General features: G+C 60.2%; 1 protein-coding gene across 1 annotated transcript in view; it reads right to left on the bottom strand.

Annotated features, from left to right (window-relative positions):
* Positions 1–1,752: 1,752 nt before the first annotated feature.
* The window catches only part of LOC133355040 (long-chain-fatty-acid--CoA ligase ACSBG2-like), a 14,699-nt gene continuing 3,233 nt past the window's right edge, over positions 1,753–13,218 (bottom strand). Inside the window, exons 3-11 of the mRNA XM_061572298.1 lie at positions 12,068–12,305; positions 11,357–11,538; positions 9,929–10,162; positions 8,317–8,522; positions 8,122–8,133; positions 7,894–8,033; positions 5,670–5,771; positions 5,142–5,307; positions 1,753–3,568 (exon numbers count right to left, since the gene is read on the bottom strand). Of these exons, the coding sequence (XP_061428282.1) occupies positions 3,486–3,568; positions 5,142–5,307; positions 5,670–5,771; positions 7,894–8,033; positions 8,122–8,133; positions 8,317–8,522; positions 9,929–10,162; positions 11,357–11,538; positions 12,068–12,305 (1,363 nt within the window). The 3' untranslated portion in view covers positions 1,753–3,485. The remainder of the gene's footprint in view (positions 3,569–5,141; positions 5,308–5,669; positions 5,772–7,893; positions 8,034–8,121; positions 8,134–8,316; positions 8,523–9,928; positions 10,163–11,356; positions 11,539–12,067; positions 12,306–13,218) is intronic.

Raw genomic sequence — 13,218 nt, forward strand, 5'->3', positions numbered from 1 at the left:
TTGTCTTCCTCAGGCCGAAGCAAACCACGACCCCTCCAGCCCCCCCCCCCACGTCCCCCAGGTGGACTCTTGGGTCCAGCGCTGTTAGCGAGCGCCTATTAAGGCCGGGCACGGCCTACCCACACAAGGGGCGATGTAGGCCAAGTAACCACCACCCGGCCGCCTTTGTCTCCCCCAGGTGGTTTACACACGTAGTGAGTAGTACACACCACGTAGTCAGTAGTACACACCACGTAGTCAGTAGTACACACCACGTAGTCAGTAGTGTACACCACGTAGTCAGTAGTGTACACCACGTAGTCAGTAGTACACACCACGTAGTCAGTAGTGCACACCACGTAGTCAGTAGTACACACCACGTAGTCAGTAGTACACACCACGTAGTCAGTAGTACACACCACGTAGTCAGTAGTGCACACCACGTAGTCAGTAGTACACACCACGTAGTCAGTAGTGTACACCACGTAGTCAGTAGTACACACCACGTAGTCAGTAGTGTACACCACGTAGTCAGTAGTACACACCACGTAGTCAGTAGTGCACACCACGTAGTCAGTAGTACACACCACGTAGTCAGTAGTGTACACCACGTAGTCAGTAGTACACACCACGTAGTCAGTAGTGCACACCACGTAGTCAGTAGTGTACACCACGTAGTCAGTAGTACACACCACGTAGTCAGTAGTACACCCCACGTAGTCAGTAGTGCACACCACGTAGTCAGTAGTGCACACCACGTAGTCAGTAGCGCACACCACGTAGTCAGTAGCACACACCACGTAGTCAGTAGTACACACCACGTAGTCAGTAGTGTACACCACGTAGTCTGTAGTGCAGGGTGGGACGATGCGGCCTGCAGGGTGGGACTGGGTTCGGTCACCCCCTGGCCGAGCTGCTGCTGCTATTGCTGCTGCTACTGCTACTGCTGCTGCTGATCGGCGCGATGGGCCTGAGCAGCGGGGGGCCACGGTACGAGTCGGAACTCGACTCGGATCGGAACGCGACTCGGAACTCGCCCTTCACGGCCTCGTTGTGGCCGGAGGTCATCAGCAAGAGCGGCCAACCGGCGAGCCGCCGCCGCCACGTGCCGCCGCCGCCACGTGCCGCTCTTTTGCTCCCCACGACGGGAATCCAAAATCCTCTTGGCCCCCCCCCCCCCCCCCCCCGCGGCCGGGCTGCCCCGGCTATCAGCTCTCCGAGGGGTGCGTCGTTGTTCCGGTCGTAACCCATGTCCGACGTTTCGCCGCCACGTCGCCCGGTGGGTGTGCCAGGAGGGGAGAGCGGCTCCCGAAGAGGCCGCCGCAAGCCTGGAGTTCCCGCGTCTCTCCCTCTCTCCCCGTGGTGGTCGCGTGGACTTTCCTCCCGGTCCTCCACATTTAGAATCAACGTCGAGCGTTCGTCGAGCATTTGGCTGCGATGAATGTCCACACGATGGTGACGAGCCGCTCCGTTCGAGCTGTCATTTGTGACAGCCAGGGTCGCTTCTGGAACAGAGCTACGTGGCAGTGGTGGCGTTATACCTGGAATTTATTTTTATAGTTTAGTAGATTCACGTGCCGATTCATCAGCGGGGAAAACATTTGTTTGAACCGTTGCTCACGCAAGGCCCCCGGCTCATCGACCACCCGAGATTAAAGTCGCAGCTGCAGGACTCCACACCAACAGCAGCCACGCGAACAATGAGACGGATCTGTCCACTTTCGTCTCGCTCGCGGCCTCTCTCGATTAAACGCGCTGTCAAGAAAGGCCATCGCCCGAAAAACGTAGTTTTTAATTTTGAAGGCCACGCGCGCACACGCGGCGTTGGTATCGACACGGTGATCGCCAAACACAGTCGCCGCCGCCGCCGATATCATTTGGAAGAGCGACACGGTCCGATCTTTGGCGACGAGGTTAACGACGGACCGCGTCGACTCACCGCGGACTCGCCGCGCAACACCTGAAGACTCGACGGCCGGTAACGGTGGTGCACACTTGAACCCGTCCTGGGCTCCCCCTAGGTTGATTCAGCCTCAAATAAGGACCTGGTGCAGTGTGAAGTCAACATCACCGCTGAAGGCGGCCCACGCGTGATGCTGCCCACCCACCACCCTCTCTTGTGCCGTTCCGGCCAAATTGCCCCACGAGTCTGTAAAGGCTACACGGGGGATCTTTGTCTTGTTTATGCTCCCACAAACCCCGAGGAATTATCACCCAGGAACCTAACAAAACGGATTTGCAAAAGTTCCCCATGACCATGAGTTGACCCCGACTATAAGTTGACCCTGACTATAAGTTGACCCCGACTATAAGTTGACCCCGACTATAAGTTGACCCTGACTATAAGTTGACCCCGACTATAAGTTGACCCCGACTATAAGTTCACCCCGACTATAAGTTCACCCCAACTATAAGTTGACCCCGACCAATACAATTTCAGCTTTGATTGTGAACCGAAGGTGCATCCTGAGCTTCCAGCGTCGTTGTCCACCCAGCGGTGGAGCCGTCTCCACCCAGCGGTGGAGACGGCTTCACCGCACTCGGGTCGATCGGCGGGTCGCGCACACGGTGGGCGAGAGCATGGGCGACTCCTCCGAGACGTGCTGGCCAGCGTGGAGGAGTAGGCCAAGAACAACCCTCTGGTCAGGAGGGGTTCTCCCTCGAGGTTCTCCCTCGAGCGGAGGGGACCCCTTCCGCCACGGGGCTGCGCCTTTCGCTTTCGTACCCCATCCCGGACGCGATCCGCCGACCCCCGCTAAGCGAGACTCTCCGCAATCGTGGCGCGAGAGCTTTGTAACAACAAAATTACAAAAAAATTCCGGGCAAAAGCCGCGACCGCCGCCCTCTCTTAGCAACGAGAAACGTCGCTTAGCACCAAGCGGCCCTGGCGAGGCGTCTCCTGGCGCAGCATCTTCCCACTGCGCGTCCGAGCCGGCGCCGCTCAGGTGGAGCCGGCGTTGTTTTACCACCACAAAAAACCGTGCCGGGCTGAGCCGGGCCGTGCCGGGCCGTGCCGCAGACGTCACGGGCGTGCGGAGATTGAGCGGAGACGCGCGTGGGTGACGCGGTGAGCGCGCCGGCGCGCCATAACCGCGGAACCGACCGGCGTCGCCCGCACGGCCCTATCCCTGCCCCCTGGCCCTGCTTGCCCCCCAACACAGATTGATGGCGAATTGCGGTTTGGCTCCGGCTCGGCTCGGATGGTGCCAGTGGAAAAGAGATGTTGGAGGAGGAGGAGGAGGGGGAGGGGGGAGGAAGAGGAGGAGCCAAGGTCACTTGGGTGAATAAAGTTTTGGTTTGAGAGCGGTTCTTTGGTTTTCCGTGCGAACTCGCCAGCGGTGTCTGGAGCACGTTGACGCTCGTGCTGGGGTCCGGGGGACGTGAAGATTCCCAGCCCCCTCCCTCCCTCCCCCCGGTGAGGGGAGAGAGAGAGAGGGGACACGCTGGGAGGGCGCCATCCAGCAGCGGAGGGGGGCGCCGGTCGCCCGCCGCTGTCCCGTGGCCACCTACGTGGCCTCGGCGTAGAATGCGTCCACCACCTCCTGGTAGAGCCGCAGCACCACCGGCCGCCTGAGCTTCATGGTGGGGCCTGTGGGGCAGCGGGACAGAGGGGCGGGCAGTCAGGACTCACCCACTCACCCACCCACTCACCCACCCACTCACCCACCCACTCACGCACACACAGCCTCATGCACACACCCCCTCACCCATCCACTCACCCATCTGCTCATCCACTTACCCACTTACCCACCTACTCGCTCATCCACTTACCCAATCACCCACCTACTCACCCACCTACTCGCGCACACACCCCCTCATGCACACACACCCTCACCCATCCACTCACCCATCCACTCACCCATCCACTCACCCATCCACTCACCCATCCACTCACCCATCCACTCACCCACTCGCTCATCCACTCACCCACTCACCCGCTCACCCACTCACCCACTCAACCAGCCACCCACTCACCCACCAACTTACTCACCCACCCACTTACTCACCCACCCACTTACCCACTCACCCACTCATCACCCACTCACTCACTCACCCACCCACCCACTCACTCACCCCCCACCCACTCATCTACTGACTCACCCACCCACTTACCCACTCACCCACTCATCACCCACTCACTCACCCACCCACCCACCCACTCACCCCCCACCCACTCATCTACTGACTCACCCACCCACTCACTCGCCCATAAACCAGGGGCGGTGCAGGCAGCAGCGGGGGTTGGCGGATCACCGCACCAACATCGTGAAACAAACTCCCTACCCCGTGGGCGTCGAGGAGGAGCCGTACACTGGCTCGCCGGGTGAAGGCGGCACAGCAAAGTGCGGACTAATCTCCATCTGTCCCGTCTGTATGGGATATAGTGTTGCCCCCTTGCATGTGCGAGTTTTCTCCGGGTACTCCGGTTTCCTCCCACGCCGATAAAGAGCTCGTTAATTGTCGGAAAACATCTCCATACGTAGGGGGCCGCAGAGCTTGGGTGAGCGTTGGTAGCAGCGGCTCACCACGTGGCTGACATTCCTCCTCGTGCCTCTCACTTCCAGGGTGAGCGACTGCCGTGTGGTGGCCGTGTGGTGCAAGTGGGAATCGCTGATATTATTATCACTGTTAGGTGGCTCAGAGGTCACGGACACTGTGGGTCAGTGGGTGGGTGAGTGGGTAAATGGGTAAGTGAGTGTGTGAGTGGGTGTGTGAGTGAGTGGGTGGGTGAGTGAGTGGGTGGGTGAGTGAATGAGTGTGTGGGTGGGTGAGTGAATGAGTGTGTGAGTGGGTGGGTGAGTGAATGAGTGTGTGAGTGGGTGAGTTTGAGTGAGTGGGTGGGTGAGTGAGTGGGTGGGTGGGTGGGTGAGTGGGTGGGTGGGTGGGTGGGTGGGTGGGTGGGTGAGTGGGTGGGTGGGTGGGTGGGTGGGTGGGTGGGTGAGTGAGTGGGTAGGTGGGTGGGAGAGTGAGTGAGTGGGTGGGTGGGTGAGTGGGTGAGTGGGTGGGTGGGTGGGTGAGTGAGTGGGTGGGTGGGTGAGTGAGTGGGTGGGTGATTGAGTGGGTGGGTAATTGAGTGGGTGGGTGATTGAGTGGGTGGGTGGAAAAGCCGGGAGAGAGCGGGAGAGGTGAGGGAGAGACGAGGGGAGGGCCGCCCCGCTCACCGAGTTCCCCCCCGGAAACCGTGAAGTCGTGGGGGATGAGGGCCCACTTCTGCACGCGCTGGGCGTTGGAGATGGCGGCGCGGTTGACACGCTCTATCCCCTGCTGGATGGCGGCCAGCACTGCCGCGTCACCGGCACTGCCACGGCCGCCCAGCGCGGGCGCCACCTGCGCGGCCGCGGCAAGATCGTCGCCATCATCGTCGCCACCATTGCCGACATCGTCACCATCCACATCATCATCGTCGTCGACATTGTCGCCATCGTCCACATCGTCGCTATCGTCGACATCATCATCGCCACCATCATTGTCATCGACATCGTCACCATCGTCGTCATCATCTCCACCACCAGCGCCACCCACAGGGGTGAGGCCCACGGCTCCAGAGCGCCACCTCGTGGCTGCCACCCACAGCGGCTCGCAGACTCGGAACCTGGCATCCCCCCAGCACCCACCCCCCCGTGCCCCCACCCCCCGTGCCCCCCCCCGTGCCCCCATTCCCCCGTGCCCCCATCCCCCCGTGCCCTCACCTGCGAGGCGAGGGTGGCGCTGCTCCCCGCCGAGCGGCAGAACTGCACGGCCTCGGGGCTCAGCTGGTCCCCCGGCTCGCCCGTGTCGGGGTCCGCCGAGCACTGCACCACACACAGACAAAGGTCCCCCGTGTAGCCCACGCCGGCACGACGCACACCGGGGTGGGCGACCCTCGTCGTCACCGCGGGCCCGCCCGGCTCCCCGTGCCGACGCCGACGCACCGCACCCGATACTCGTCCAAGCGTCACCGGCGTCGGCCGCGAGCGGGAATCGACCTCGGGTTCACCGGTTCCTGGCGCTTAGCGCTAACCGCCGTGCCGCCGCTCCACCCACACACTTGGAACAACGCGCGAACGCAGCGACGACGACAACCGCCATATGCCGCGAAGTGGCGGTGACGTCACCACAGCGCTTCGTGCCAGGCTAGGTGCACTTCGCGCGAAGTGAGGCTGCCAACAGGGAGCTCCGGCCGTAGGCACGCTGCCCAGGCGGCGCGATCTTCTCCACTCCCTCTGCAGCCGCCCCGTCGTTCACGGGGAGTCGAGGCACGGGGGGGGAGCAGCGGCTGATGACCACAAATACCCAGGCAGGTGCTTTGCTTTTTGTGCGACCGGTGGGTAAGGCCCCGTGTCCCTTCGCTGCAGCCCTTCAGGCTCAGCGGTTGCACCTACGGCGTCTTCTCAGAGTGCGCAGCAGCCAGCAGAGAATCCGCATGCAACAAAAAACACATCCCCCCCCCCCCCCCCCGGTAGCCGTAACAGTCTGTCGGGGCAAGTGCTGTCAGCGAGCACCGATCAAGGCCGGCACGGCACGCGAGGGGGCGGGTGGCCAGCACCACGCCCGGCCGCCTTTGTCTCCCGATGTTTACACACCGCACCAGGTACTCATTTGAAGCTGAGTCGACCTAGGGGAGGCTCAGGACCGGTTCAGATAATCGTCACCGGTGTTGGCCATGAGCGGGATTCGAACTCGGGACGCCGGGTTCGTAGCGCGAACCGCTGCACAACTGCTCCCTGATCCACACGCACACAGACACAGACAATCGACACACACACAGATAATCGACGCACACACACACACAGACACACAGACACACAACAGACAATCGACACACACACACAGACACACAGAAACACACAGACAATCGACACACACACAGATAATCGACGCACACACACACACAGACACACAGACACACAACAGACAATCGACACACACACACAGAAACACACAGACAATCGACACACACACACAGACAATCGACACACACACACAGACACACAGACAATCGACACACACACACACAGACACACAGACAATCGACACACACACAGACACACAGAAACACACAGACAATCGACACACACACACAATCGACACACACGCACACACAGACACACAGAAACACACAGACAATCGACACACACACACAGACAATCGACACACACAATCGACACACACGCACACACACACACACACACACAATCGACACACACACACAGACAACCGACACTCACGGGGTAGCACATTCGCGACTTGCTACAGAGCTTCGCGGTTCGAATCCAGCAGCTGTTCTGGTGACTGCCGCGTGGCATGAACGGCGTAAATACCACGCGCCCTCTCGCTCGCTCGCAGCGGGACGCGAAGGAATTTGCCAAATTGTAAAATGACTCCAAGTGGGGTCACACGGCACCAGCGGCGGTGGCGGCAGCACCGCCGCCCTGCAGGCCGCGTCTGTGGAGCACAGCAGCAGCAGCATCTCGCTTGTGCGCTGCGAGGGTGATTCGTCACCGTAGCACCCAGACCACGTGCCCTCGTGATGGAGAGGGCGGGTGAGCGAGTGGATGAATGGGTGATTAAGGAACAGTGAGTGAGCGGTTGGGTGATTGAGTGAACGAATGAGTGATGAGTGAGTGACTGGGTGGTTGAGTGGTTGAGTGATCAGCTGGGCGAGTGAGTGGGTGGATGAGTGACTCTTTTCCCCTCTGTCAAAAACAACAGCAGCAGCAGCAGCGCCTCCCCTCCTGGCGATCGCCCTGCACTCTGGTAACCATCGCTCCCGCACCACATGGTAACCATCGCTCCCGTACCACATGGTAACCATCGCTCCCGTACCACATGGTAACCATCGCTCCCGCACCACATGGACTAAATCGTTGTTATTATTATTATTATCCGCCCATCCGTGTGTGCGTCCACCCCCCCCCCGCGCCCCGCCCCCACCTTGAGCGTGAGCAGCATGGAGAGGAACTTTCGCTTGTCTCCGATCACCATGGCGAAGGAGACGATCGGCAGCGCCTCCTTTGCCGCATCCTCAATGGGCACGGGCGCCACGTTCTCGCCGCCCGCCGTGATGATGAGCTCTGCCGCGACGAGGTGATGGACGGGAGAGGAGGGGGAGGAGGAGGGGGGGGGGACATCCGACTCGTCAACACAAACGGCATCGAACACCTTTTAGCTCCTCTTGACCGCACCTCCGATTAGCACAGTTGGCTACGTACGGTGTGAAAGAAATTCAACATACACACATACAAACCAGTCAATGGAACCGCAGCGACGCCCGCGAACCAGCGAATGGTATCGCAGCGAAGTGCGGGCAAGCGGGGCGGTACGGGGGGGGTGGGGGGCAGCACCTTTGAGGCGGACCGGTGATGAAGACAAAGCCTTCCTCGTCGATCCGGCCCAGATCACCCGAGTGGAGCCAGCCTTCGGAGTCCAGGGCGTCGTGCGTCATCGCCTCCTGGCCCAGGTAGCCCATGAAGACGTTCCGCCCCCAGAAGCAGAGCTCGCCGCACCCCTCCGCGTCCGGCAAGGCGAGCCGCGTGCGGCAGCCGAACATTGACTTGCCGCAGCTACGCGGGCGGAGACGAGGCGGAGGAGCGGGGTGGGTGGTGGGGGGTGGTAGGAGAGGAGACGCGAGGAGGCAAGGGGAGACGTGGGGGAGATGGAGGAGACATGGGGAGACGTGGAGAGACACAGTGAGACACAGGGGAAGGAATAAGAGACACATGGAGACATGGCTCTGCCGGGAGAAGGCGCGACAGCAATGATGTGGACTCTGCCTGTCCAGTCTGTGCGGGGATATAGCGTTGCCCCCTTGCATGCATGTGTTTTCTCCGGGTGCTCCGGTTTCCTCCCACGTGAATACACTCATATACTAGCCGACACCATCTTGACATACAGAGGACTGCAGAACTGGGGCAGTTGTTGGCACCGGCTCCTTCCCACCTGCCTGCGGTCCCACCTCTGAGTCGGCCTCAGAGGTGCGAGGAGGGGGTATCCCCCGTGGCCTCGTCACGCTGGGCGATGCCGAGTCACGGGGCTCCGCCGTGAGCACGCGAGGTTGTCCGCGCGTTTGTGGCGGGACACGCAGGGCAAAACGAAATGCAATACAGGGACTCCTCTGCTTTAGTATAAATACGTGTTGATTTTGATTCATGTTGTTTTTTTCTGACTTTATGTGAACGAAAAGACACCAATTAGCCCGTTTTCTCATTGAAAATAGGTACATTTCAAACTATCACTGTCCTGGTCACAAAAGCAAAGTTTGTGGCGTATAATAGCCATTTTTAATATACTTTTTAGGCATAAGCAATTAGGAAATAACACTTACTACCCAGGAACAAAATAGTGTTACGTAGTGTTTGTGTGTGTACCTGTGTGTGTGTGTGTGTGTAGGGGGCGGTCGAAAGCGGTTAGCGGCAACCCGAGTTTGATTCCTCGCTGGCCTCCCCTAGGTTGACTCAGCCTCAAAATGAGTACCTGGTGTGGTCTGTAAAATACATCGCCACTGGGCAGGCAAAGGCAGTCGGGCGTGGTGCTGGCCTCTCACCCCCTCGTGTGCTGTGCCAACCTTCATTCGGTGCTCGCTAACAGCACTTGCCCCGACAGTCTGTTAAGGCTATAAAGGGGATATTTGTCTTTGTAGGGAGGGGTGGAGTAGCGGTTAGCACACTGCGCTACGAACGCGGCGATCCCCTCACGACCAACAACACCCAGTGACGATTATCTGAACAACCGGTCCTGGGCCTCCCCTAGGTCGACTTGGCCTCAAACGAGTACCCGGTGCGGTGTGTAAACATCGCCACTGGGGAGACAAAGGCGGCCGGGGAGTGGCGATGGCCACCCACCCCCTCGTGCCACAGTGCCAGGCCTCCATAGGCACTGCTCGCCAACATCGCCCGGGCCCCGACAGCGCACGACGCGTCCCCCGCTCACCTGGTGAGGCGGCACCGAGCGCCACGCGTCCCCCGCTCACCTGGTGAGGCGGCAGGCCGTGGCCGTGGAGAGCGTGTGAGGGCCCGAGCTCTCGCTCATGCCGTACAGCTCGAGCATGGCCATGTCGAGGCTGAGGAAGAACTCGAGCGTCTCCCGCGAGGCCGGCGCAGCGCCCACGTAGAGCCGCCCGCAGCGCCCCAGGCCCAGCGCCGCGCGCACCCTGCGGAACACCAGCGCGCTCGCCAGCCCGTAGCCCCACGGCAACGAGCCCTCGCTGGCGGGGGGGGGGAGCGATGGGGGGGAGGGGGGGTGGGCAATGATGGCAGAGTTAGACACTTGAGTTCGATAGTTAAGTTAATCTTGATTTGAAGCTTTCGTGACTGCAGGGATCCATAGTCTTTGGTTCCTTCGGTAAAGTCACGTAGGTAGAAAATAAAATAAATCACGACGTTTCGATTGCAACACAAGCAATCATCATCAGGTGGGAAAATCACAGCAAGAAAAAAAATGTTTTTGCTGAAGTGTGAGAGAGATGCCGTGGTAAGAGGTACCCAGTTGAGTATCGAATATCTGAACCGGTCATGGGAGGGGCCCATGACCGATTCAGATATTCGTCACTGGTGTTAGTGGCCTGTGTGCTGGAATTGAACTCGGGATGTCCAGATTTGTAGCGCAGCGTCCCGAACCGCGACACCACTGCTCCCCACGAAGACAAAGATCCCCCGTGTAGCCTGTGACAGGCTGTTGGTCCCCCGTGTAGCCTGTGACAGGCTGTTGGTCCCCTGTGTAGCCTGTGACAGGCTGTTGGTATAGTTTCTGTTAGCGAGCACCTGTGAAGGCCGGCACGGCACGGTGGGTTGCCAGCACCACGCCTGACCACCTCTGCCTCCCCAGTGGCGATGTTTTTTACACACCGCACCAGGTACTCATTTGAGGCTGAGTCGACCTAGGGGAGTCCCAGGACCGGTTCAGCTATTCGTCAATGGTGTTGGTGGCCGTGAGCGGGAATCCAACTCCGGGTTCGTAAGCGCAGCGTGGCAGCTAACCGTTACACACGCACGCAGATTCGTGCGCACACACACACGCACAGACACACACACAGACACGTGCGCGCACACACACGCACAGACACGTGCGCACACACACGCAAAGACATGTGCGCACACACACGCACAGACACGTGCGCGCACACACACGCACAGACACGCGCGCACACACGCATAGACACACGCACAGACACGTGCACACAGACACGCACAGACACGTGCGCGCACACACACGCACAGACACGTGCGCGCACACACACGCACAAACACGTGCGCACACACACACGCACAGACACGTGCGCGCACACACACGCACAAACACGTGCGCACACACACACGCACAGACACGTGTGCGCACACACACGCACAGACACGTGCGCACACAGACACACGCACAGACACGTGCGCGCACTCGCTCTCACCCCTTCATGGCGTTGCGGTTGGCCTCCAGGCCGATGCCGCGGGCCCAGGCGGAGATGGCGCGCCTGATGGCTCCGGCCTGCGCCCCCGTGGCGCGCATCGCCTCCATCATCTTCTCCCAGACGCGCGGCACCCCCAGGAACACCGTGGGCTGCACCTCCTTCAGCGTGCCCACCAGCGAGCCCTGTCGGCGGGACGCACCAAAGACAAAGATCCACCGTGTAGCCTTACGGACCTGTTGGGGCAAGTGCTGTCAGTGGGGGTAGGTGGGTGTGGGGGTGGGTGTGTGTGGGGGTTTGTGGGGGTGTGTGGGGGTAGGGGTGTGTGGGGGTGGTGGGGTGGGTTGGTGTGGGGGTGGGGGTCGGGGGGTAGGTGTGGGTGGGTTGGTGTGGGGGTCGGGCGGTAGGTGGGTGGGTTGGTGTGGGGGTCAGGGTGGGGGTGGGGGGTGGGTGGGTAGATGGGTTGGGGGTACGGGAGTGGGTGGGTGGGTTCAGGGTGGGTTAGGTGGGTGGGTGGGTAGGTGGGTGGGTGGGTGGGTAGGTGGGTGGGTGGGTGGGTAGGTGGATGGGTGGGTTAGGTGGGTGGGTACGTGGGTGGATGGGTACGTGGGTGGGTGAGTGGGTTAGGTGGGTGGGTGGGTGGGTGGGTAGGGTGGGTGGGTGAGTGGGTAGGTGGGTGGGTGAGTGGGTGGGTGGGTGGGTGGGGGGACGAACCTTGAGCGCGTCAGGCTGTGCGAAGTAGACGGCGCCGCACTGCTGCATGGGCACCCACAGGTCCAGCATCTGCGCCGCCACGTGGCTCAGCGGCAGGTAGCTCACCGTGATGTCCTCCGGCGTGAAGCCCGTCATCTCGCTCGCCACGCGCGACGTCCACGTGAGCTGCGACGCACAAACGGGGGCGGCGGTGGGGGGCGGGAGGCGATAAACAGACGATCGCGCGTGAGCGCGGTGGCTAAGAGATGTTGACTACCTCGCCTGGTGTACAGGAGGTCGTGGGTTCGATCCTGACCCTGACGCCTGCTGCACATTTGGAGTTCGCGTGTCTCTCTCACGGAGCTTCGTGTGGAGCGACAGGCCAGGTATCTTTCACAAAGTGTTATGCAGCTGATGAAAAGAGAATGTCACTCGACTGATTGGGAGTGAGACCTCTGCTACCAAACCGGAGCTGGTCATGACAAAGACACATGCACACAGATGCAGGTGTTCTCACACATGCACACGCGTTTACAGACCAACAAAGACAAACACACAAAGACAAAAGATACCCCGCATAGCCTTAGCAGACTACTAGGACAATTGCACCTATGAAGGATGGCACGGCACACGAGGGGTAAATGACCAGGACCACGTCCGGCCGCCTTTTTCTCCCTAGTACACAATGCGCACAGGTACTCATTTGAGGCCGAGTCGACCTAGGGGAGGCCCAGATAATCGTCGCTCATGATGACCGCGAGCGAGAATTTAACTCAAATGGCTGCTACGCCACCGCTTTCCATACACACACACGCGCACAGACACACAAGCACGCACAGACACACACACAAGCACACACATGCACACACACGCGCAGACACACAACAACAACAACCGCCATTCGCTTCACGAACTACGTGGTCGAAAAAGATGTTAAATAATGTGGGAGCCAGAGGACATCCCTGTCACACCCCAAGGTGTACAGGGAAAGGCTCCGACTTCCGGCCACGTAGTTTTACCCGGGCCCGCTCACCATCATGAAGGTTCCTTAATGATCGTGAGCAGAGGGTCAGGGATTCCAAAAGCACAAAGAACAACCCAGTGCCCAGGCCTACTGATGGTATCATAGGTCTTTACCAGGTCAAAAAAGCAGAGATGTAGGTCTTGTTGGA

This window comes from Lethenteron reissneri, chromosome 50, assembly GCF_015708825.2.
Source record: "Lethenteron reissneri isolate LAM-NWPU_2019-01 chromosome 50, ASM1570882v1, whole genome shotgun sequence".
Classification (NCBI taxonomy): Eukaryota; Metazoa; Chordata; class Hyperoartia; order Petromyzontiformes; family Petromyzontidae; genus Lethenteron; species Lethenteron reissneri.